General features: G+C 44.8%; 2 protein-coding genes across 4 annotated transcripts; one reads left to right on the plus strand and one right to left on the minus strand.

Moving 5' to 3' along the window:
- Positions 1 to 78: 78 nt before the first annotated feature.
- On the plus strand, positions 79 to 2,638 carry ankrd45 (ankyrin repeat domain 45). Its single transcript, XM_061241182.1, has 5 exons — positions 79 to 636; positions 729 to 896; positions 1,326 to 1,417; positions 1,920 to 2,058; positions 2,394 to 2,638. Exons 1-5 carry the CDS (start codon positions 393 to 395, stop codon positions 2,423 to 2,425), a joined length of 675 nt encoding a protein of 224 aa, XP_061097166.1. The 5' UTR covers positions 79 to 392; the 3' UTR covers positions 2,426 to 2,638.
- Positions 2,639 to 4,401: 1,763 nt separating this feature from the next.
- On the minus strand, positions 4,402 to 24,260 carry dhx9 (DEAH (Asp-Glu-Ala-His) box helicase 9). 3 transcript variants are annotated; one of them, XM_061243719.1, is made up of 29 exons: positions 24,179 to 24,260; positions 23,397 to 23,523; positions 22,339 to 22,479; positions 22,128 to 22,230; positions 21,637 to 21,779; positions 21,348 to 21,496; positions 19,969 to 20,015; positions 18,743 to 18,879; positions 18,497 to 18,586; positions 17,986 to 18,141; positions 17,621 to 17,698; positions 16,506 to 16,697; positions 15,777 to 15,918; positions 14,769 to 14,851; positions 14,192 to 14,348; positions 13,390 to 13,496; positions 12,853 to 13,066; positions 12,243 to 12,337; positions 11,508 to 11,581; positions 11,197 to 11,349; positions 10,958 to 11,118; positions 9,833 to 9,944; positions 7,954 to 8,115; positions 7,319 to 7,446; positions 6,650 to 6,879; positions 6,117 to 6,232; positions 5,834 to 6,034; positions 5,232 to 5,359; positions 4,402 to 5,147 (listed from the first exon to the last, which is right to left on the minus strand). In XM_061243719.1, the coding sequence occupies exons 2-29, from the start codon at positions 23,505 to 23,507 to the stop codon at positions 4,993 to 4,995; spliced, it is 3,765 nt and encodes a 1,254-aa protein (XP_061099703.1). In that variant the 5' UTR covers positions 23,508 to 23,523; positions 24,179 to 24,260; the 3' UTR covers positions 4,402 to 4,992. The 3 variants fall into 3 exon arrangements, with proteins under 3 accessions (XP_061099703.1, XP_061099702.1, XP_061099704.1); XM_061243718.1 differs by having other exon boundaries at positions 4,402 to 5,359; XM_061243720.1 differs by lacking the exons at positions 21,637 to 21,779; positions 22,128 to 22,230; positions 22,339 to 22,479; positions 23,397 to 23,523; positions 24,179 to 24,260 and adding an exon at positions 20,178 to 20,321 and having other exon boundaries at positions 21,348 to 21,478.
- Between the last annotated feature and the right edge of the window lie 416 nt (positions 24,261 to 24,676).

Genomic DNA, 24,676 nt, shown 5'->3' on the forward strand with positions numbered 1-24,676 from the left:
TTCATTTCCAAACTCGTCCAAATGAACGGCGCATGACCGAAGAATGCCGACAAATGGAACAAACGGTAACTATAGCAACACCGACGTAACAGTTCAACGAAACCCGGCTGGCTTGCTAATTCGAGTCGGACGACTTGTTAAAATATGGACATTTCATTGTGATTATTAGTATGCTATATAAGTTATTGTGCATACAGAGATAATTACGAGGATTTTTTACTGAAATGAATAAACCACACGGAACGTTAACTAGATTGCAAACACCAACAGGTAGTTAAGTTAGATGTCGCAGGCGTGATAGCTCTGATCTGAAATAGAAATATCCTATTTCTTGAGGTACCTAGCTACTTTTTCGACGAACTTACAAAGTTACAAACATCAATAGCCAGATAATGTCCATGGAATTGGACGGAGAAAACACTGTATTCGCTTGTTGTTTATCGGGAGATATCGAAGCTCTTCAAAGATTGTTGGAATGTAGAAGCAATTCAGACGTGGGGGAAACGCTTGACGTGTTCCAGGAAAAAGATGTATTTGGAAGAAATGCCTTGTTTGTATCCTGCATTCTTGGCAGATGTGATATCGTACGAGAACTACTGAAATATGGAGCCAGTGTAAATGAACTCACTACCAGGGGTAAAAGCAATTTAGTAAACTCAAACTGCTTGGTAACAAAATCGAAGATTCAGCTGCCATTGACTGTTACTGCCACTGCTTTGGATTTGCAGGTTACTCCCCACTGCATTATGCTGCTCTTTGGGGTCATCTTGACACCGTGAAAACTTTGGTGGAACTTGGTGCCAACTTGCATGCACAAAACTTCCGCGGGGAGAGGGCGAACGAGGTCGCTTGCCGTTATTCCAAGACCGCTTGTGCCGATTATCTCTCTTGGGCAGGTAAGAATGGGGGCAGTGGCGGAGATCTTGACGCGCCCAGGGATTCAGAATCCAAACCTAAATGTTCAGGACCCGCTGTTTCGTAATATTAGCTACAAGAGAACTTCTGTAAGCTTGATCCCGTTTAATGTTAGCTAGCTAACGTTGCACTCGGGCGGTCGGTCACTGTAATTAACGTTATTCTAGACTCATTACTTGGCGAACTACAAGCAGACTCGAAGGCATAGTTAACGTTATTGCTTTTGTTTTGACCTGTGATTCCTGATTAAGCAAATATTGCACTGGCCCCTCATAACAAGCTTCCGCCACTGAGTGGGGGTGACATCTGAAATAAGCCTAAATCAAGTTTGCTTGTAGTGCCTACTGAAATAATATAAGGTAGGCTAATTACATACGAATTGACACGATGCACTACTTTCTCGTTCTCAGAAGCCAAGCAGAACTTTCAAGAATACATCACTGAAGCAAGAGATGCATTTTGTGATGAGAAGGCTCAAGGCAAACTAAACAAAGAGGAAAAGGTAACAAAAGTTTAACGATTGGGTAAGAAATTAAATGGGCCAACATTAATTGATTCACATTGTCAGTCTATGCTTTATATGAGCCTTGGATGCATATATAAAAGTGATGAGGTCGCATTAATAAGTGTAGATTCGAATATGTATATGTAGAAATAATTTAAATTTGATTTTTAAAGAGTCTAAGTCTAGCTCTATACAGCTAACCAAGACACAAAACGCCACCAGTTGTTTCCATTCAACTGTTTCCAGCTTGCCATAGCCTTTATATTATTGCCAGCCCTGCTAAAATTCCAGCTAAAACCAGCTGGGATTATAAAATGGTTAAAGCCCTGTTTCCAACACTATGTATGTATTTTAAATGATTGTACGTGTATTTCAAGTGCTGTCACTACTGGATGAGCATCACAAAAGAAAGTTTCAATACATCCTTTTTTGTTACAATTTCATTTGTGGTCTGGAGCTGAGTTCGAGTAATTTTGATCATATATTTCTCAAATTTCAGAACCTATTCATGAGTTCCTGCTCAGTAAAGGCAGATTGGATCGAGAATGCAAAAAATCCATCAGTGCAAGATTTCACTGAACAGAAGAAGCACCTGGAAAACGTCCTTAACCCGCTTCTTGCAAAGCTCACATCTCCATGTGAGTGCTTTATTTTCACCATTTTTACCATTTGGTTATCCCTTGAGACAAACCAAGTGCCTTTTTTATTACTGGCAACACTTAAAATGGTTCCCAAATATTCCTCATTCGCTGATATGAATCTTGAGGGAATATTTAAATTCTGTATTCTAGGTCATTTTCAGACATAAGTGTAAGTTACTGCAGAATAGGTGTACCTTTGCTTTAAGATATTAAACCAAAGTCAATGTATAGAGTGCCCTGAAAGTATTTGCCCCCTTTGTGATGTCCTTTTTATTGTGAATGGTGCATTATGTGTAAAACATCTTACACCCAATCCATTAATCTTTTTACAGCTGAAGCGGCAACTAAATCCAGGAAAAGCTGATAATCTATGAATTGCAGATTCTCCAACAGGTCATTAATTCTAGTTTGGATCAAATGAATCCACTTAAAATTTTAGTAAGAGGAATGACACTTTTGAGAGATTTCACCAGTGAATAAATAACTGGAAATTCAGTTCGTGTTCTATTTATTGTTCATCTGTCGTTGTTTGTCTTTCTTCCTACATGGTTTCTGTGAATAAAAGATTGAAAAATAAGAGGATGTCAAGTTCAAAACAACAAATCTACATCTTCACATAAAAATGACTCTTGTTAAATGTGTTTTAAATGGCAAGCATTAACCATGTGATATCTCAATAGCAAACAATATTAATCATATCTACAGAAAAATGGTCGCTAAGTGTATATATGTATACAAGCAAATAGCCACTTAGCCAATCATGTGGCATCAACTCAATGCATAAAATCATGCAGACATGGTCAAGAGGTGACCAAACATCACAACGGGCAAGAATTGAAAACACCATGTTAAAGAGAGGTCAGCAACTAAAAAAAATAACCAAACGTTAAAACAGTGGTATGCAGAAGAGCATCTCTGAACTCAGCATTACACATCAAAACACTGAAGCAGATGGGCTGGAGCAGCAGAGGACCAGTAAGTCCTAAAGTAGTAAATACCTAAGTCACTGAGTGTATATACACACGTTTTGCCTACATTTTATTTCTATTAAAGGAGGTTCCTATAAATTTGATTTATTCAAAGTCCCAATAAGGTCTTTATTTGGGTCTTAATTTGCCACAGGCTAACTGTTCCCAATAACAGTGTTAATTTTGCCTTACCTGTTGGGTATCTAATTACAGCCATATTTTTTTTAAATGTGAGTCTTAATTTCTTTCTGCCTCCTATAAGCCCTGTATGAAACTGTGTAGGATACCGGTGGACTCATCCTGTGGACATTTACTTGGCGCTCCTTATTCTCCTTTACCTGTCTCACTACTGGCGGCATGGATGGTGCAGTGGGTAGCTGCTCTGTGCTTATAGGAGGCAGAAAGAAATTAAGACTCTCTGTGTGGAGTTTGCATGTTCTCCCCGTCTTCATGTGGGTTTCTTCCCACATGCAGGATAGGCTGATTGGAGTCTAAATTGCCCGTAGGTATGAGTGTGTGAGTGAATGGTGTGTGTGCCCAGCGATGGACTGGCAACCTGTCCAGGGTGTATTCCTCCCTTTTGCCCAATGCTTGTATGCTTGGACTACTGGATACCCGCCCAATTTCAAAAGTCACTCCTGAACCTGCCTGTAGGGGGCACTGTTTCACCCCGGCCCAGGACCACCACCTTTAAACAGCATTCCCTTTAAATGTTAAAGTGGACTGCAACTTACACTTTTCGGCCTAGCTGACGTTTACTAAATTTGACGTGAACTGCCAATCTTAGCTGAAAACTAACAGACTTGCTGAAGAACACTGCTGTGTGCAGTGCATCACAACAGGGGGTGTTCTGGATCCAGCAGGAGCATGTATTCAGGTTATTTTGGCAAAATGTAATTCTTTATATCACATGGTGTCTGTCGCCCTCCTGTGGAAATGAGTAAAGTATGCATTATTTTTGTGATTTAAAGGTACAATAGGTAAGTGTTAAAACATTGTTACAAGACCATTATTATTAGATTAATCCCTTCCTATCGTTGAAAAAGGCTCACTGACATGTTGACCCTCTGCCCGTGTTTATAGTCCTTAAATTCGGGTTTTAAAATATACAGTTGACGGGCCAGCACTCTGTGCCAAAACATATTATAGCTGTACAATAGTTCAAGCTCATTGGTTGAAAATTGGTTCTAATTGCCACAGCCAATGGTGTTTCAATGTCAGCGTGTTCACAGAGAAGGGGTGGGTTAAACAGTGTTGTGGTGTGAGCGTGTTTGTTGCTGCAATTCCTCTCGTGACCGTTAGATGTCAGAAATGACCTATTGTACCTTCAATATATAAATGCTTAATACAATTTCAATTAAAATACTAGTACTTTATGGAACAGAATCTCATTTATTCAAAATACATTTTTTTCATAGTGGTACCTTTACAACCACACTTATTCTTACTACCCACAGACCTTTATTGGAAAGCAGTTTGAAATAAACTTGCACACAACATCGCTCATAAAAACATCCACACATTCATACTTCAATAACGTCAATCATCCGACAAGAGACACCACTTACAATTTAATTGTAAAAATGCACAACTTTGGTTGAAAAGAAAGTAATTTTTACATTTTCATTTTAAACCCAGATTAACTGAACCTTGCAGTTTTCCAGAAATTAAAGAGAAAAGAGAATTCAAAACACAGTACATGACCTCAATTTAACAGGTCAAATTAGGAGTACTTTCCATCAGTTTCAGTTGTGCTTGAATAGGACTTATCCAAATAACACAAAAGAGCATGTTATTAGCAACAGATGAGGAAAAGCTTAAAAAGTATGTGAGATGAATAACTAAGATCAGTGTACAGAGTTTACACCTCATCAAAATAGACAAACTTCTGACCGTCCAACATATCTATTAAATCATAATAAATGACACACATTGTGAAAAGCCCTATTTTTTTTTTTCCATACTAAAATCCACCTCTGTCTGCACCTCCATAACCACCCCTGCCTCCACCACCACCCCCATAGCCTCCAGCTCCCCTGTAACCTCCTCCACCACCTCCTCTGTATCCTCCCCCACCACCTCCATAACCTCCCCCACCACCCCCATAGCCTCCACCTCCTCTGTACCCTCCCCCACCACCCCCATAGCCTCCACCACCCCTGTAACCACCTCCACCACCTCCTCTGTATCCTCCTCCACCACCTCTGTATCCTCCTCCACCTCCTTGGTACCCCTGGCCACCTCCGCCACGATAACCTCCACGCCCCTGGAATCCGCCACCTCCTCCATCAAATCTCGGCATCTTGGGAGGTCGTGGACCATCGCCAAACCTGAGGTGGAAGAACAGACACTTTTAGCAAAGGGAATGGCCTATATAAGAACGAGCACATTTATCACCAAGCATGCTCTGGCAGGGCTTAATCTCAGCAACCACGGTTATTAGAATCATGGCCTGAGGTCTACCAATGATAGAAGCTGAAATGACTCCATAGAACAATGCCAACATACACTGCACTTGGAAAATTGGCAAACTGAAATATTTGCAGATTTCCATGTCAAAAAGATGTAACAAAAATGTGCATGTAAACATAATCCAGAATCACCATATGTTGAGTATTGCCCGCATTTAAATGGTCCAACTCTGGATTTTTTTTATAGGTCACCCAAGACCTGGACATCATAAACAATCAATAGCTGGTTCCTGGAGCAAGAACCTAGTCCATTGCCCTCTCGTCAGTCTAACCGTAATTAGGACTGGTGTTTTTTGGGGCATATGAGATTGCAGTCCTATTTTGTGGGCTTACCGCTGGTTGTTGACCATCAGGTTGAGGCCGGCTGCTGAGGGCTTGGAGATGAGTCGGATGAGATTGAGCATGCGCACGTTCACTGGGTCCATCTGATTGATGTACTCTGGGTCTTTGGTCACCTCCACAACCAGAGCCTCTATTCCAGCTCTCAGGCCAGCTATGCAGCCTGCCACATTGTGGTTAATCTTCAGCTTGATCCTTGAAAACAATTTAAACATGCTCATCGGTTGTGTAACGGCAAAACGTTATGGAGAAAACCACAAATGCCTGAAGCACATACCAGTCGTCCAGTGTTACCACGTCACCGTCTGACATGATTTTCTTTGAAGCAAACAGCAGCAGCTGCAGCGGGCTGACTAAAGTCATTCCTTTAGCAGAGATGGCTCGAGTCCGGATCTGACAAATAAATCAGGCTTTAAAAAAATGCTGATAACATCTTCTAAATCAAGAATATTTTGCTCTGAAACAGCAGGTAGAAAGAGGGACAGCCACCATAAATAGAGTATCCATAACTTTCCCCACTTAGATTTGTCACTTGTGTTTTGTAAAAAAAAAAGTGCTTTTCAATAATTGACATGATTAGCTTTAACAACGGCAAAACATTAAATTATATTTGGGCAGTAAATTATAAAAAGTGAAAAGTTAACTTGACAGGTTGACCTTTACAGTTAGTACAACTTATAGTTTTGGAGTTGAATCTTATCCAACCTGTTCCATGGTTAGTTCTATTGACCTTGACATGCACCTCTTTGTACGTTGCTTCGGATAAAAGCATCTGCTAAATGAAATCTAAGGTGACGCAAAGTCACTCACCTTCTCCCCAAAGACGAAGAATGGCGAAGGGTACTTCAAGTCGTGGCTGGTGAAGGGGCAGTTGACGGAGGATTTGTGGATGAGGGCGTTGCGGCCCTCTGTGGTGAGAATCTTCCTCTTCTCCTTGTGGTAGCACACGTTGGGGTAAGAGCCAAAGGCCAGGAGAGAGATGACCACGTCCAGGTTGTTGTCCGGCCCGACACTGTTGAACATTTGCGTCATCAGACATTCTGTGAACCAAAGTAAAAGTGAATTATGACACGACATCTACCACTTAGACCTGGTTAGGCCATAAGACTGAGTTGCGGCTGATTTGTGTAGAAATTTGGTATGTCAAACTGATCCAAGAGCTTAGATTTAGTATGGTCATGAGCTTATGAGAGGATACCTCCTCACTCTGTTGCATAAATATTCATAATAATCTTACAATTTTATGACTGAGTGAAGCTAAATGAGCTAAAATCACCGTGTTGGGATAGTTATGCATTTAATCCAAGCCTGCCAAATAGATAATCTGCATATCTGAATTTAATTTAGAAACAAACAGCAACCTAAAGATAAGACAGAATTCTTTAATGAGGGATTTGTGCGATTCAGTGTAATTTCATTGAATTAGGTGCTCATGCCATCAGACTCATTCCTCCTTCACAAAGTAATGCAGAAGCTGACCTTCAGGGAATCCGGAGTTGACCAGAATGTCTTTGAGCTGCACTTTGGCCTCCCAGGTCATGCGGAGGGTGGACATGTTGAGCCGTTTGTGCTCGCAGAAGGAGATCTCCGCGTTTTCGCCCCCCATTCTAAAACCAAGGACACGGTACACCGTCAAACTGCAGCTCCTTAAATTATCAACCATACCAGTGTTTTTAAGCATGTTCATGCATTCTGTATGTGCTTCTGATCTGTAAATCTCTGTGTATGCCAAATGATTCAATCTTTAAGTCTTATACTAGGCAGCCTGTAGCCTAGTGGCTAAGGTGCATGACTGTAGCCACGATAGTAGTGCACACAGCTGTTGGGTCCTTGAGCAAGGCCCTTCACCCCATGTTGCTCCAGGGGCGATTGTCCCCCGCTTAGTCAAATAACTAAGTCGCTTTGGATGAAAATGAATGTTTAGGGGCCGTTATTAAGAGTGGCGAGACTGCCGTCTCATCTGCAAGCGTATTAAGGGCGAGACAGTAAGCCCATCATTAAGAATGGTGAGACGTAGTGTGTCAAGTGTGACCCATCTGTAAAAATAAGCATGAGATGACAGACCAATCTGCATGTGTAATAGGCACGAGACCCATCTTGATTGAGAGGCTTACCGCGCATCATCCCAGGCCTGGAAGACTGAGAGAAGAGCCACGTGGTCAGAGAAGCGCGTTCCCGCAAAGTTCCTGTGGACAAATCCCAGGCGCTTGCCCTCGTTCAGAAATGGCTCGGGGAAACAGGAAGCAGCCGAGATGGTGCACACGGCATCCCCAACACTACGAGACAAATGTACGGACATAAACCATGCTACCGTCATACGGTAATAACTACTGTACTAGATTACAGCAGAGGTTGTACCAACACAGAATTATGCTGTCAAACCACACAACTACTATACTAGACTACAGCAGAGGTTGTATTAACACAGGATTATGTAGTCAAACCACACAAGGTACCGTCATACAATAATAGTTACTGTACTAGACAACAGCAGAGGTTGTACTAACAGAATTATGCTGTCAAACCACACAACTATACTACTACAGCAGAGGTTGTATAAACGCAGGATTATGTTGTCATAAGCCACACAAGCTGTAGTCATATGGTGATAACTACTGTTCTAGACTACTGCTGAGGTTGTATTAACACAGGATTATACAGTGCGTAAACAACACAAGCTACCATCATTCAGTAGTAACTACTGTACCAGACTACTGCAGAGGTTGCACACACAGGATAGTGCACTGCATAAAGCACACAAGCCATAGTGATATGGTAATAACCATTGTCCTAGACTACTGCAGAGGTTACAGTAACACAGCGGTTTTCTGCAATTTAGTTTTGAACCGGGATATGTCTACCCATTCAAAAAAGCTGCATACATTTGTAATACTCAGTGTACAATCAGCAGGCAAACACCGACAGAGTGACCATCAGCTCATCCTAAACACGAAGCGCACATAAAGAATGGCATCTCCGTCCATACGCAACAGCAGCAGCGCTGGTGATTAATGACCCAATTTCACGCTGCATGCTTTCTGCTTTTGACTGAACACGAACACAGAACAAGCACACCTGATTAGACTACATCTGAGCAGTCAGTGCTGGGGAATATACTCCAGTGCTTTCTACCCCTGGAGCAGGATAGTACAGAATACCAGCCAAATGGTGACTGGCAACTACCCAAAATTATGCTTCCACATTAACTACTAATGCACAAACAACATTCACCAACCCATTCTCGCTAATCTTAGCAAGGCATGACAAAGGCAGTTATAGCTAAAAACTGTTTCCCATAATATCACCGAGTAATGATTAGCATGAATACAGGTTACTACAAGTAGCAGTAAATAAATAAATAAATAAATAAATAAATAAACACAACATAGCAGCACTTAGCTGGCTAGCCACCATGACATATTTTTCCATTAATTTTTGGCTGCTTTTACCACAGTTACACAACAATACAGTTAAACCCATTTTGGACAGAAACAGTGATAGTGGAGTATGTTTGATTTGCACTGAAATGGCATAGTTGATCCGATTTATTAATAAACCACCGAATAAACAGACTAAATCGGCCAAATGCAGAACTCTTCACGCTCTGCACTATGAACATTTCTGAAAGCTAGTGTGACCTCTGCTGTACAATCTACTGGAATAACAAGGCAATTCACAGCAACACTGAAGTCCTGGCATGTAAATAAATAGGAAGTGAGGCTCCCCTTCCCAAATATCACCATTCCCATTTCCCCAGCCCGTTGGAACACGCAACTCATTGCGATGAGGCTAATGTTTGGTTTAATGAAACCACAGAGCTACGACACGCCATTAGCATCCCACCGGTCTGATCGGTCATCGTTTTGCGCAGTAGAAAAACCTTCCGACGGCTCGCAGTAGCACCACCAATTACGGCGTTCATGTGAACTCACAGAAGCCACAGGATTTAACGCTCGTTACGGCTCTCTGTCGGGGGAGCACGACGGGACTCACTTGAAGATGCAGCCCATAATCATCATCTTGCCCAGCCGCGGTTCGATGGGCATCTTGGCCAGGATTCGACCCAGAGGAGTCAGCTCGTCACTGGAGTCCAGCGCGTCCAGTTCTGGACACAAATCAAGGTCATTCGCACAAAACCACTTCACCGTTCACATCTCTGACTGCCTAACATTTCATTTTATCACCCAGCAAGAGCCCTTAGGTCACCTTAAGTGCACTACACAAAACAAGCAGAAAAGCAGCTTTTACCCACTATGCCCCAGAACTAAAAGCACTCAAAACCTACTTATGTAATTTGGCTTCTAAATCTTTTTATCATTTCATTATTTTTACATTTTACAATGTTTTTCCCCACTTGCACTTTTTTATGCATTTCTACTTTATTTCTTAACTTCCCATTTTATTATCTTATAGTATTTTATATCCTTTCTATCATTTTCATCCATTTTATTTAATTCACTGCGCTATGTAAAGCTGCAGCTCAAGCGACAAGATGATCACTGAGTAAGAGCAATACATTCTGCTCTGCGAAGCAGTCAGTGTCTGTTAGTCACAGCTCTGTAAAGCAGTCAGTGTGTCATAGTCACAGCTCTGAAAAGCAGTCAGTGTCTGTTACAGTCACAGCTCTGTAAAGCAGTCAGTGTCTGTTAGTCACAGCTCTGTAAAGCAGTCAGTGTCTGTTAGTCACAGCTCTGTAAAGCAGTCAGTGTCTGTTACAGTCACTGCTCTGTAAAGCAGTCAGTGTGTCATAGTCACAGCTCTGAAAAGCAGTCAGTGTCTGTTACAGTCACTGCTCTGTAAAGCAGTCAGTGTGTCATAGTCACAGCTCTGAAAAGCAGTCAGTGTCTGTTACAGTCACAGCTCTGTAAAGCAGTCAGTGTCTGTTAGTCACAGCTCTGTAAAGCAGTCAGTGTCTGTTAGTCACAGCTCTGTAAAGCAGTCAGTGTCTGTTACAGTCACAGCTCTGTAAAGCAGTCAGTGTCTGTTACAGTCACAGCTCTGTAAAGCAGTCAGTGTCTGTTACAGTCACAGCTCTGTAAAGCAGTCAGTGTCTGTCAGTCACAGCTCTGTAAAGCAGTCCGTGTCTGTCACAGTCAGAGTCACAGTCGCGACGCGCACCTCTCAGCGTGTGCTCGGCCTCGATGACCGCGTCCAGGGGAGGGGGCTCGATGGCCTTGGACAGGAAATGGCCGATGGCGCCCAGGCGCAGCAGTTTAATGCTCAGGGCGATTTCGTGCAGAGGGGTGCGGAAGATCTCCGGCGTCATGTGGGTCTCCAGCCTGCAGGGGGCGAAGGCGAAGATTAATGACCGCTCGCACCGTACCCGCGTTCAGCAGCAGGGCCGGTGAGAGCCTTACTTGTCGAAGCGAGCCCGGCTGCACAGGTGGAAGCAGAACCCGGGGCGCACTCGGCCGGCACGTCCCTTCCTCTGCTCCAGGTTGGTCTTGGACGCCCAGACGGTGGAGTAGTTCGTCATGTTGTTGTGAGACGTGAAAAGCTTCACCTTCTGCCTTTGGGGGGGTAAAACCAATCACTTTGTTATTGCGAAGCGTAATATTATAAGCTCCAAATAAGATTTGGCACAAGTCCAGAAGTTAAGATTTATTGGTTTTGTGCAACGAGGCCCATCAATAACAAGCTGTGGCCTGTGGAAACGAGAAGTACTCACTTGCAGGAGTCGATGACATAAACAACGTCGTTGATGGTAATACTGGTCTCAGCAATATTTGTGGACAGGATAACCTATAAAGTTGAATTGTGTGAGGCAAGACACTGAGCAAAAGACCAAAATCATTTTTAGGACCAAAATTCAAGACAAATGAAAAGCAACTTCTGCAGCACAAAGGCCCCACATCTGCTCAAGACACCTTAATGATGCATCATAGCTCCCCAACTTAAATACAGCTAAATAAATATAGCAAGCTAATATCCATTAGCAAGCGCTCACATGTTCCATCAAGGCAATCATACAAACTTGTTCAAAACACTTGTTAGGGCCGTGTCCATGGCAGTTACAACAAGCTCTCTGTGCTATTCGCTATGAACCATCACAGCGTTCAATGGCTCCCCTGCAACTTCAGTCAAAACGCAGACAGGTGCACAATTTTAATTAAAACGGTTCCAGCAGTCCCCCTGCCCCTTCCTCCTCATATAAGAAATGTCTACAGTGTTCCGCTGCCACTACGCCTCACGCCCTCCTGTGTAAGACGAGGGCAGAGTCGGATGCTAATGTCGAACAGCTTCAGTACCGTCTCCTTCCGGAAGGGACTTCACTCGTTACGCTCGAAGGCCCAGGCTACGCCCTAGTTATGGCGCGAGCACGGAGACGCTAGTTACACTCTCATTCAGGGACACCAGGGTAATTCCCTCAGTAATGTTTTCAGGCAGTCACAAAGACTCTTACTTTAGTGATGTTGTCAGGCATGGGCTCAAACACCCGCCGCTGCTCTTCTCTGGGAATTTGGGAATGAAGCGGAAGAATTTTGTACCGCTGACTGCCTGCAACACAAATAAACACGCAGGCCCGTGATTGTCTGGAAAGCGCAACGCAGATGGAGGTTTGTGCGGCATGCCGTGTGTGTGTGTGTGTCATCTCACACAATATTCCCACCGGAGTGACAAATACGGCCCAGAGATTTACTACTCCGGTTCACTTAACAAATCAGCACACATTTTATTCAAAAATTGGCACCATGATGCAGACTGCCATGTTTCTAGATTAACGAACACCCGATTTTCAAATACACAGAGCATGAGCATGCATACTATACACTACACTATCCAGAAGATGCATTTGTGATCGTTAATCTGTCCAACTCAAAGCCTGCATCCCTGCTGCCAGTTACAAGCAGTGTGTGTGTGTGTATGTGTGTGTGCGCGTGAGTGAGTGTGTGTGTGTGAGTATACACATCACGTACTGAAGTGAGGGTTCATCTCCAGGTACTTCTGCATGGTGTGTGTTTGCGCGTGTGCGTGCGTGTGTGTGTGTGTGCGTGAGTATACACATCACGTACTGAAGTGAGGGTTCATCTCCAGGTACTTCTGCATGGAGTAGATGAGGTTCCAGCCAGGCAGGAACACCAGCACGGCTCCGTGCACTCCCAGCGTCTCAATGTACCTGAGCAGCGCCTCAATCAGCTCGAAGGACGTCTCCTCCTCGTTCAATAGCCCCATGGAGCTCTTGGTCTGGGGGCCGTACTCAGCCCCGCAAATGGTGTTGCAGTTAGTCTGCAATACAGCAAAACGACAAGCCAAGAACGTAACTTATCCCCGCTGCAGTGTGAACACTGAGCATATATTTCAGGGTGAACCTAATGCTTACCCAGCACATTGCAACAGCGTCCTGTATTAGCATATATCACAACACAAAAAGGCTACGCAAGTATACGGGAAAGACCGAGCCAAGTTCTGCGGATAAAAGGATTCCAAAGCTCACCACCACAATTACTACATTTGTGTCGTTAGTGGGGGTTTTTTTGGTTGTGGAGGGGGGAAAGAATCACTCATTGGTTTGGCGGGCTGTCAATCACACAAAAACAGTGTCACCGTACGTCCTCCTCTCCGTCTCCGCCCTCCCCGTCATCCTTGTCCTTTCTCTTTTTGTCCGACGGTGGCGGAATGAACTTGGTCATCTGAATGCAGTCCTCCAGGAAGTACTCTGGAGGAGGGGAGGGTGGGGGGGGGGTTGTTGAAGGCGAGTAATGTTTTACAGCATTTCTGAACATAACGGACATGGAGCCCTTCACTAGACTCTACATCATCCCAGCAGCATCCATTAGCACAAGAATAAGGGCATCATATCCTGGCTGCTAAAACATCAATCACCTCAAACATCTGAACGCAAGTAATATAAATAGATTGCTGGATACATTAACACACACTCGCACACACGCACAAACAGCCATTGAAGATACAAACGACCCACACCACCTGCTACTGGACTGGCTGGGAGACAAGTGATCCGTCAAGCGTACGTGCGACTAATAATTACTGCACAGCTTTCATCCAGCACACAACCGGGGCTAGCAGCTTTATACCACAGAAAGCCGACCATGAATCCTAAATGACAAAGTGGCTACATTTGTTTTGTGTACATTTGGACACGTAATGACCGAATCCTTTATATTTTGGCAATGTCAAATTACATACCAGACAACAGCAGTGATTTGACTACAAAATAACAGCAGCCTCCTTCAAAAATGAATGACCTCGTAATACTCGCATACAAAATGTTTTAGATTTACTGGGTATGCGATGACCAGAATGCTAATCAGCAGACCCTGAGTGAGTTGTTGTTAATGTAATGTAATAAGAACGGGGCAGGCGAGTGAGGTTAGAAAGCTGGACTCCTACCTTGCACTGGAAACGTACGGCCGAAGACTTCGATGACAGGGCAGTTGAAGAAGTACTCCCGGAACATGGTGGTGTCGATGGTGGCGGACATGAGGATGATGCGGACCTCTGGGTATGCCTGGACCACGTCCCGCAGAACCACCATGAGAAAGTCCGTCTGGAGAGGCACAAAATGGCAACACTACCACAGGGCACAGACACACACCCACCTGTGCTCAACACAAACATGCCCTTCACTATTTAATATGTTCCCACCTGACCAGGGAATACAGATGGAAATGAGCTTCACCTATTTATTTATTATTTTTTCCCCCATATTTTCTTGGTACTGGCGACCTGTCCAGGGTGTATTCCTGCCTTTCGCCCAATGTATGCTGGGATAGGCTCCAGCCCCCCCGTGATCCTGTTCAGGATAAGCGGGTTAAGATAATGGACGGATGGATTTTCTTGGTTTGTTACATTAGTTTTTATTTGGTTTCTTTTGGGGGGGGGGGGGTAATTATTTATCATTACCAAATGATAAATAACCTTGTCCTAAGACTAAACTGAAGGCTCACGCAAAGCACAAAACACTCACGTTGATGTCCCTCTCATGAATTTCATCCACAATCACATGGCTAATTCCCCGGATGCCAGACTCCAACTTCCTCAGAAGAACGCCTGCAAAAACAGACATCTGTAAATTTTCACAAAACATCAAACAAAATGTGCAAAAAAAAACGATTCCAATAACACAGAAAGTCTGGGTGGCGAGTACAGTGTAAAGCAGAAACCGCTAAGCGGGGGTCAACAAATCTGGCCCGCAAAATCCAGCTCTGGTTTTCTTTTTCTTTAACTGAACAATTACTGCTACTGATCAGACTGTCACCTCTGACTCCCAGGTAAAGGGAGGGTGGCAAAGCCAGCAGTTCTTTGCCGTGATTTGAGAATCCCTGGCACAGCGTACAGCCGCACTGAAAAGCATTTCCATGAGAACTGTAAAGCTGCCAGCCTCAAGTATATGCCATGAGCACTGAGAGACATTTTGATTTTGTAAGCAAAATTCAATGAGGCACCAAAGTGCAGAGGGTGCAGCAGAGGAAAATAAAATGAGCAGACCCTGCACTCACAGTAAAGTAATGCACATATTTAACAAACCCTAAAATAATAGAGGCAGGCGCACACCAAAAGCATTAAGCGCAGGTGCTAGATAAAAAAGGTAGACGTAAGCAAAGTTAGAATACCCACACACTGACGTTAATGCTCCCTGGTGCTATATTTATTCAAATGAGGAAGACAGACGTTTCCACCAGTTTGGTCTTTGTCACATTTAACCCTAAATGACCCAAGACCGATATGAAGTGGCTCAACCAAAATTCCAAGGGGTTTGAGAAAATAGAGAATTTAGTAGGGTTTTAATAGGGGCTCAAACCAGAGTATAGTAGTCATTTTGATTGGTTGAAAAGGTATAAGGTTGAGAGTGCTATACGGCACTCTTGGGATTTTACCGTAGTTACGCTCTTGGGGCTGAAAGGGTGACTGCTCCATGGCGATACAGTAATTACAGCGAGTAAGGTGTTGGGTCTTGGAAGCGTGTGACACTCACCCACGGTGCAGAAGAGGATGCTGGCGTGGGGTCTGGGGAGGACGGACTCGAACCTCACGCTGTAGCCGCAGCTCTTCCCCACGTCCTCCGCCCTCTCAAAGGACACGCGCTCCGCCACAGACACCGCGCTGATCCGCCGGGGCTGCACAAGACCGCCAAACGCACAGCGGAGACGTCACACACACTCACCGCAAACCTGCTAAACGCCGCTAAACGCACAGCGGTGACGTCACACACATCTCACACACACACACACACACACACACACACACAGACACACACACCATGAACCGTATCCGCCACGTCTCCAAGGAACAGGGACAGATCTCTGAAATAAAACTAGCCAGGGACCGGCTTCTCTTGTAAAATAACTTCCGCCGCTGCAAGACAGCCTGTCGGCGCGCCAACGGGACATAAAAAAGCTAATACTACGATTACGGTTCATAAATCCTTACAGACATCGCTTAATTTCATTTGGCAAGGCATCTGCACGCATCAATAATAAATAATATACTGCGCCGCTACATTACGGAGAAACATTAACTGAAATTTATAGGACTGTTCGGGGATGGAATGTGATTAACCGTCGCGGTGCGAGAATCGCGGCTGTATGTGACAACCGCTCGCACGCAGACAAATGCGTTTCCCCTCTAAAGCGCCGGGGTTGCGGCGGCGGTAATTCGGGCCCTTAAGGACCCGGGGGCCGCGGCCGGGCGGGTAAAAGCTCACCTGGGTGACGACGATGTTGCAGTCGGACGCGCTCCCGGACTTGATGAACCGGTCCAGGATGTACTGGGGCACCTGGGTGGTCTTCCCGCAGCCGGTGGCTCCGCGTATGATCACCACCGCGCTGCTGCTTATGGCCCTCAGGATCTCATCCTCAAACTCCTTCACCGGCAGCTGATCCCGCTCCTCGATTATCTACGAGCCAGCATTCAACGAGCTCGCTGTTAATTACCAACACTGCAGTCGGAGCTTAGTGTTAGACTGCGGCTCAATACTAATGATGAATACGGCAGTCACAGACTTTTGTATTAATTATAAATACTGCAGCCACAGAGCTCAGTACTAATGTTAAATACTGCAGTGACACAGGGCACAATACTAATGATAAATACTGCAATCATACAGAGCACAGTACTAATGATAAATACTGCAGTCACAGAGTTTAGTATTAATCACAAATACTGCAGTCACAGAGTTTAGTATTAATCACAAATACTGCAGTCACAGAGTTTAGTATTAATCACAAATACTGCAGTCACAGAGCTCAATACTAATGATAAATACTGCAGCCACACAGGACACAATACTAATGATAACTACTGCAGTCACACAGGGCACAATACTAATGATAAATACTGCAGTGACACAGGGCACAGTACTAATGATAAATACTGCAGCCACACAGGACACAATACTAATGATAACTACTGCAGTCACACAGGGCACAATACTAATGATAAATACTGCAGTCACACAGGGCACAGTACTAATGATAAATACTGCAGTCACACAGGGCACAATACTAATGATAAATACTGCAGTCACACAGGGCACAGTACTAATGATAAATACTGCAGTCACACAGGGCACAATACTAATGATAAATACTGCAGTGACACAGGGCACAGTACTAATGATAAATACTGCAGTCACACAGGGCACAATACTAATGATAAATACTGCAGTGACACAGGGCACAGTACTAATGATAAATACTGCAGTCACACAGGGCACAATACTAATGATAAATACTGCAATCATACAGAGCACAGTACTAATGAAATACTGCAGTCACAAAGGACACAGTATTAATAATAAATACTGAACAGCCTCCATACCTTTTGCAGGTTCGGATCCTCTTTCAGTTGATACATCAGTTCATTTTGGAGGTCTGAACTGATCTGCTCTGGAGTGCACTGGTGAGAAAGAAGAACAGTGTCAAACCAACAACAGTTTCAGACTCAGAAGTAGTTCAGAAGTAGTGGCAAGCAGCGATCCAAGTGAAAACAGTGGTTGCATATGCGCACAAAGGATAAATAACAGGGCCACTATAACAGTGCTAGTTTGCTAGCTGGCCAGATAAGAAGCCAAAAGCCTAAAGTGGTACACTAAAACTCAAACTATGTTATTCTGTGCCGTGCCATTTACAAACAGGTTGGAAAACAGGGGTTGAAAGCAGAAGCCTGGCTTGGACAGGACTCACAAAGGCCAGAGGGCCCTCATCGATGTTGGCGCTCGTCCAGGGGTTCCAGTTGACCTGCGGGGGAGACCAAGGCACCACCCCAGCCATGCTCTGCTTCTGCGACGGCTCAAAGTGGGCCATTTTAGGCTGGACCAGAGATACAGGAGCACTGGGGTCCTACAGGAGAGGAGGAAGAGAGAGTAACTCACTTTCTCTTCATTACCGTTAGGACAGCATTCGTCCATTTTCATCTTTTCAACACCCTTTATCTATGCGAAATACAATGTGCGGTTCAGAACATGTGCGCAGCTCATGGTGTTCGTTCCGCTTTCTTCCGGAAGATGATTCATGCCACGTTTCATACGTAAAAGCTTTACACTTTGTGAGGGGTGGAATATCTCAGCGAGAAAGACTTTCTGGTGTTGGAATACTGATTCCCAGCACTAGCGAAATTAGCATGTGCGGGAACACCGACGCCATGGATGGAGACGCGCAGACGGAAGGAGACTAATCCCCGGCATCGCAGACTTACGGGGGGAGGAACGGTAATCCCCAGCTCCTGGGCCACACTCTGCAGCTGCCTCTGCAAGTCGTCGGCCACGTTGACTTCAAACGGCTCCAGCTGCGAGAGAGAAAGGCCGCTTCATTACCGCTAACCTCGGGGTTCGCCGTCCGCCAGTAACAGACAGAGGGGAAGGGGCGCGAGATTAGACGGAAAAGCTGGGAAGGAATCGACATCGCTCAGAGCGGCTGCGTGCTAAATCCAGCTCAAACTCACCGCCTCGCCCTCCTTCTTCTTGGACTGGCCCGTGTAGGCCTCGATCACCCCGAGATGGTAAAGCTGGCGCACGATGGACAGGGAGCAGGACTGCGCCGCCAGCTTCTTGTTGGAGCCGTGCTCACGGGCGAAGATCTCTACAACGTTCAGGCACGCCGTTCAGTCAGATACCGTTTGTAACCGATACAACGCTGCGCACAGTGGCTAATATGCTATCTTTATCCCTTTCAGTCCCAAGCCCAATATGAAGTGGCTCCACTTTATCCATCCATCCATCCATTATCTGAACCCGCTTATCCTGAACAGGGTCGCAGGGGGGCTGGAGCCTATCCCAGCATACATTGGGCGAAAGGCAGGAATACACCCTGGACAGGTCGCCAGTCCATCGCAGGGCACACACACCATTCACTCACACACTCATACCTATGGGCAATTTAGACTCTCCAATCAGCCTAACCTGCATGTCTTTGGACTGTGGGAGGAAACCGGAGTACCCGGAGGAAACCCACGCAGACACGGGGAGAACATGCAAACTCCGCACAGAGAGGCCCCGGCCGACAGGGATTCGAACCCAGGAACTCCTTGCTGTGAGGCGGCAGTGCTACCCACTGCACCATCCGTGCCGCCGGCTCCACTTTATGGTTGAGGAAATTGAGAAAGTTGATATGCTTGTTGATATGTACCATACGGCACTCTCGGGACTGAAAGGGTTAGTCAAATGTTCAGCAATGAAGCGAACAGTGAACAAGTTGCTATCTACTGATAATTCTGAGCTTACATGTCTGTTCCCCCATGAATGAACATCGCAAATAAATGTAGACCAACCCATTGTTATACTATTTCTTGCATAAGCTGGTATACTTCAGTTATAAATATAATTTTTTTTATTGTTGGTATGCAAATAGTGTTTCGGGGGTCAATAGAGTAGCCAGCCATATACATACATCTCTGACACTTAGTGAATATTACAGTTCTGGGATTTTTGTTTTATTACGGTTATTATTATCCTTATGAGTCTCATTTAGTGTCCCGATTCAAATCGTATAAATGAATGTGGTCCTAGCACAAACATAAAAATAACAGCCCGAGCCAGGGCAGCTTACAAACCATTTTAACAAATAGTTTCCCCCTTAAGGATTTGGCAGCTCTACCAATTAGGCTAATTAACTCAAACACTTCAAAGCAGAATTTCTGAAAAGTCGAAAAATATACCAAACCGTACTTACTTCTACCCAGCTGTCTTACAAAAATACTCATTTCAGCAATAAAACTCCTGGAAGAGAAGGGCAAAGATTATTACCTTGAGCACACAGGAATACAAGGGGAAAAGAAAACGCTGCAAAAACGCTAACAAGATCAGTCTCATAGCAGGACGGTAACTGCAGACGCCGAAGGCCTGCTTTCTAAACAACAACCATTGCAAAGGAAAACTAACCTGTGAAGCACAGCAGCCCTGAGACAGTGAAGGGAACCCCCCCCAGAGAGACACACGGGGCTATTCTCCACTCGCATCATAACCGTGGACAGCAGCGAGTTTCTCTGCCAGACTTATCGGCCTCGGGCACGGAGGCTCCTACACCTAGTGGAACAGCGACACCAGAAATCACAACCACACAGTGCTGCACTCCCCACCCACGTTGTAACCATGTGACAGCTTAGACCAGCCTAAGGGATGCCGCATGTTTAACGACTTTTCTGAACAGGTAGGTTGTGATATCTGGCGTCGGACGTCTATTCCTGTTGCACGTCTCATACTCCGGCAGTTGAATGGGGAATATCTGAATTGTTAGTTTAGCAATGCATAAGCCTCAGTAGAGGTTTCCTCAGATTCCCTTACACACTCAGTTTTATTGTCCGGTCGCTAATTACGTTCAAACTTCAAAAACTGGATTACAAACAGATGTTTTTGTAAAACCGTTTTGAATTTTCAGAGTGTCCAGCGAGATCTCCCAGGGTCTATTGGCACACCCAGGAGGGCTCTGTATCCATGTCAGTCTGGCTGAGAAACGCACTGCTACCACACCAATCTACACGCTGTGAACACCAGTAGCACTTTTTTTTCTACTGGCCCAATCGGGATAATAGGTCAGCGTTCTACTTGCCCCAGGAACATTTCCACTGCCCAGGGCCATCGACCCTTCCACACTGTGTTTTGTGTTGCAATGTAACCCATGGGCAATACATTAACACCGGCCATGCCAGAGCGGTCTGTGTGCAGCAGCAGCACAGGTCAGCTTGCAACTGGACACAGTCCCAAGGAGGGAGAGCTACCGTCAAGCCTCATCACGCAACAGTGACTCCTCTGGTCAGTAAGGTTCCTGCAGTCTGCCTCCAACTGCAAAGCCAGCGCAATCCTCCAGCACAATGGCTTTGCAGAGGGTGGGCGGCAGGGTAAAAACGAAGTGACGGCTGGCTACATTTTTTGCAGACAAGGTCTCTGTTCACCGCCCCAAATTCACTCCAACAGAGTGAATGGGTGACTGGGCTACAAAATAAGCCAAGAAATAAAAATGCTGCAAACAAATAAAATGCCATGGAATACATAGCATGCGGCAAACAGGATCTGGCACGGTCACGGTGCAGAACTCTACTGGACTCTCCTGACCTGTTGTGTTCAGGCCCAACTTGGTTGTACTTGTAGTCGGTCTGGTTCTTCTCCTTCTGAAAGAACTGGTTGAGGCGAGCTTTTGCATTCTCCAAAGTCCAGTTCCCATGAAGACTAGCATTTAAATCCACCTCTTCAGACTCCAAAGTCTGAAAATGATAAAAACAGATGGGTTTTTTTACAGGAAAAGAACAAACAATGACAGTTTTTTATTTCAATTAGAATTCAAAGTTCTCAGCACTAGGACAGTTTGAAACACTCATCCTCATGAGCACCAACTTGGACTCACAGCCTGTGCCTCCTGCTCTTCTCTCTTTGAGTAATAGTCCTTAAGATTGGCCCCGCGGTCCCACTCGGCATTGGGGGCGTGAGAATACCCCATTCCAGTGACTCCTGGAATGGGCCCAGAGCTCGACCCGACACCAACAGTCTCTGGAAAAAAACAGGAAAAAGAGGCTGTAACACCGCAACTGATGAGTAACCATCAGAAATGGTTAACAACGCATCGAGTGCTGGCCTGAGAGCCAAACACAGCCCATCCCCAGGTTAACAACAGTTGTGGAAATCTTTTAAAAAGTCAGTCATTGTTGCCAATTGAGCCATAACAGGGCATAACTCAGCTATAAACTGAAAAATCAATCAGATGCCACATGACTGAGATTATATCTGAGAGCACCGACTGGGAAAAATATGAAACCATAATGCGGGATAAATATGCAAGTTGGCAAACAGGTTTATTAAGCCCATCAAATGCATTTCGATATTGTGTGGGAAACTCACCTTGTTCAGCTTTAACAACCAGGTGTGGAGCAATAGGACCATTTGCAGGAAGTGTCCCAAACCCCCCACTGGCGTCAGTTTCGTCAGGCTCAGGTACACTTGCCTGCAGGGAGATTAGCCACTAAGAAGGGAAATCCTAACGCTTCATTTTTTTCACAGAATTGCAACGACTACAGAATCTTCAAGCACCATAGATGAGGTAAGAACTGACCCCTAAGGCGGGAACTTCAGAGGGGTTCACTTGCCCAACACGGACAAGGTAGTTGATGAAGTCACGGGCAGCATTGGCTTGGGCATCCTTCTTGTTTGTAGAATTTCCCATTCCAGTGTAGCTGAAACCTTCCACACGAACCTGATGGCATGTAAAACAGTGTCAGTTCAAAACACATATTTTACTTATTTAAATTTTTTTTAATTTTGTTTCTGATTTTCCCTGTTTTTTTCCCCCAATTTGGTAGCCAATTGTCCCATTACATTACATATAATTTGCTGACGCTTTTATCCAAAGCGACTTACAGTTGATAAGACTAAGCAGGAGACAATCCCCTGGAGCAATGCTGGGTTAAGGGCCTTGCTCAAGGGCCCAACGGCTGTGCAGATCTTATTGTGGCTACACCGGGGACCACCGACCTTGCGTGTCCCAGTCATGTACCTTAACCACTACACTACAGGCTGCCCAAGAACAGGCCGTCCCATGTGTTAGCTAGAGATACACCGCCTATAACTGGTTCCTCAGCAGCCATCCAGACACCGTGGCAGCCTGAGAACGACATGCCTTCTCCAAGCCGCATCGTCCCGCCAGCGACCGTGATTCCGAGGCGCCTGGGGTGCTGTTGTAGGCGCCGATCTCACTAACCCCCCTTGCTAAGTCCTCCCCCCGCCCTCGGAGTGGCAAGCCGCTTCATGCGAGCCGGCCAAACTCAGCTTTGGCAGGAAAACACATATTTCAAAAGTCCTTCATTCCACATGCCATTGCTTTAATGACCTTCGTTTTTTGACAAAAGCACTCTAATGTATATAGACATTAGTTATTAAGCTGACGCTTTTATACAAAGTGACTTGGTGATTGGACTAAGCAGGGGCAAAAACCCCCTGGACAAAGTTGGGTTAAGGGCCTTGTTCAAGGGCCCAACAGCTGCTTATTGTGGCTATGAACCACCAACCTTCCAGGTCCCATTCAAGCATATGACTAGACATGGAAGATAACGTATCCATCTACAACCAAGTCTCTAACTAGCTAGCTCAGAAATAAATAAAGATAGAACTCACCTCACACATGAACTTCTGCCTGTGTTTGTTTCCAGCAGCTCGGACATCATAGTTAGGTGTCAGTTTCTTTTTTCCACACCAAGCATAAAGGAAATTCTTAATATCCCCCATCCTGGATGACGTTCATCTGCCAAATAAATAATACAACCGATGAAATAATAATGGCGTATAGTAGTACTAAATGTAGTTTAACTATAAACTATAAAAAATGTTTCGTGGTACACAGAACATGGTAAAGTGCAATTAACTAACAAACAGGCTATGGCCAATTTGTCCAAGCTAACCGTAGGTTACAAAATGCGTAAACTACTCCTTAAAATAGATGATAACGTAACTGAGACCGGTAATTTCCCGAAGCGTACTAACGTTTGCCAATCAAGAAAACTTAGAGCTAATGCAATTACGTCTGCACCTCTGATCCACTACAACCGACGTAGTTTTACTTAGCACGCTAACTTAAATCTGCACAGCAGAGCCGCGGATCTGTAACGTTTGCTCTATGCAGTTAACTAGCTAGCACCCGCACGTCAGGACACCAGGCTTATTTATTCGTCGGAATCATGTTCATTTACCACTAATGTCATAAAAACGACTTGTACGTGAGCATCCTTGTTCACAATCTTAGCTAAGCTATCGTTCTGTTAGCTACATCACATTCTCTCTTGCTGTCTAGCTAACATTCATTAGGGCGACGTAAGCAAATTAAGCTAATTTACAGATTAATATATTACGAACATGATAACAACAACAATTTAACATGGAAAAGGTACTGTTGAACTAACCTGTAACCTCCCGGCATGCAGGTAAATTAACGGTGTGGAACCGGAGCACAAAATGGCTGAACGGTACTGGTTGTTTTGTCTCTTCTTCAGTGGGCGTGACCAGGGTGTTTTCAACTCAAATATGCATAGCGTCATCTACTGTACTGGGGTGTTTACTGTAGTCAATTCATCCCTGAATAGTGAGAACATGATTTCTACAGAGGGCCTTTAGGTACGTACATGCATACGGTCTAATTTAGTTTCAGTGGAAACTGGAGATTAACTGTGCATGTATCGTCTTATGAATCGACATTCTAAATATAAATTCAGTTGGAGCGCTTCGCTCGAGCACACTCTAAAACAAATGAAAACAATTCCGTTAGAGGAAGACGCTAAATGCCCATTTATGTGAATGCTCCTATGATACTGCTTGCTCACTCCTACTCAGCCCTCAAAAACGGCATCATTTTTTTTTACTTTTCTGTCCTCGCTGCGCCGCGTCAGCTATACAGCAGTATT

The sequence above is a fragment of the Conger conger genome, chromosome 5 (genome assembly GCF_963514075.1).
Source record: "Conger conger chromosome 5, fConCon1.1, whole genome shotgun sequence".
NCBI classification, from domain to species: domain Eukaryota; kingdom Metazoa; phylum Chordata; class Actinopteri; order Anguilliformes; family Congridae; genus Conger; species Conger conger.

What these genes read in the sequence shown, in the direction of transcription:
- ankrd45 (XM_061241182.1), top strand. Translation starts at nt 393, where the DNA reads ATGTCCATGGAATTGGACGGAGAAAACACTGTATTCGCTTGTTGTTTA. An exon ending in CGATTATCTCTCTTGGGCAG is followed by an intron (nt 897 to 1,325) that starts GTAAGAATGGGG and finishes TCTCGTTCTCAG; the next exon opens with AAGCCAAGCAGAACTTTCAA. An exon ending in AACTAAACAAAGAGGAAAAG is followed by an intron (nt 1,418 to 1,919) that starts GTAACAAAAGTT and finishes CTCAAATTTCAG; the next exon opens with AACCTATTCATGAGTTCCTG.
- dhx9 (XM_061243718.1), bottom strand. Translation starts at nt 23,507, where the DNA reads ATGGGGGATATTAAGAATTTCCTTTATGCTTGGTGTGGAAAAAAGAAA. An exon ending in AGAAGAAGGAGGGCGAGGCG is followed by an intron (nt 18,587 to 18,742) that starts GTGAGTTTGAGC and finishes TCTCTCTCGCAG; the next exon opens with CTGGAGCCGTTTGAAGTCAA. An exon ending in TGCCTGACAACATCACTAAA is followed by an intron (nt 11,582 to 12,242) that starts GTAAGAGTCTTT and finishes TCAACTTTATAG; the next exon opens with GTTATCCTGTCCACAAATAT.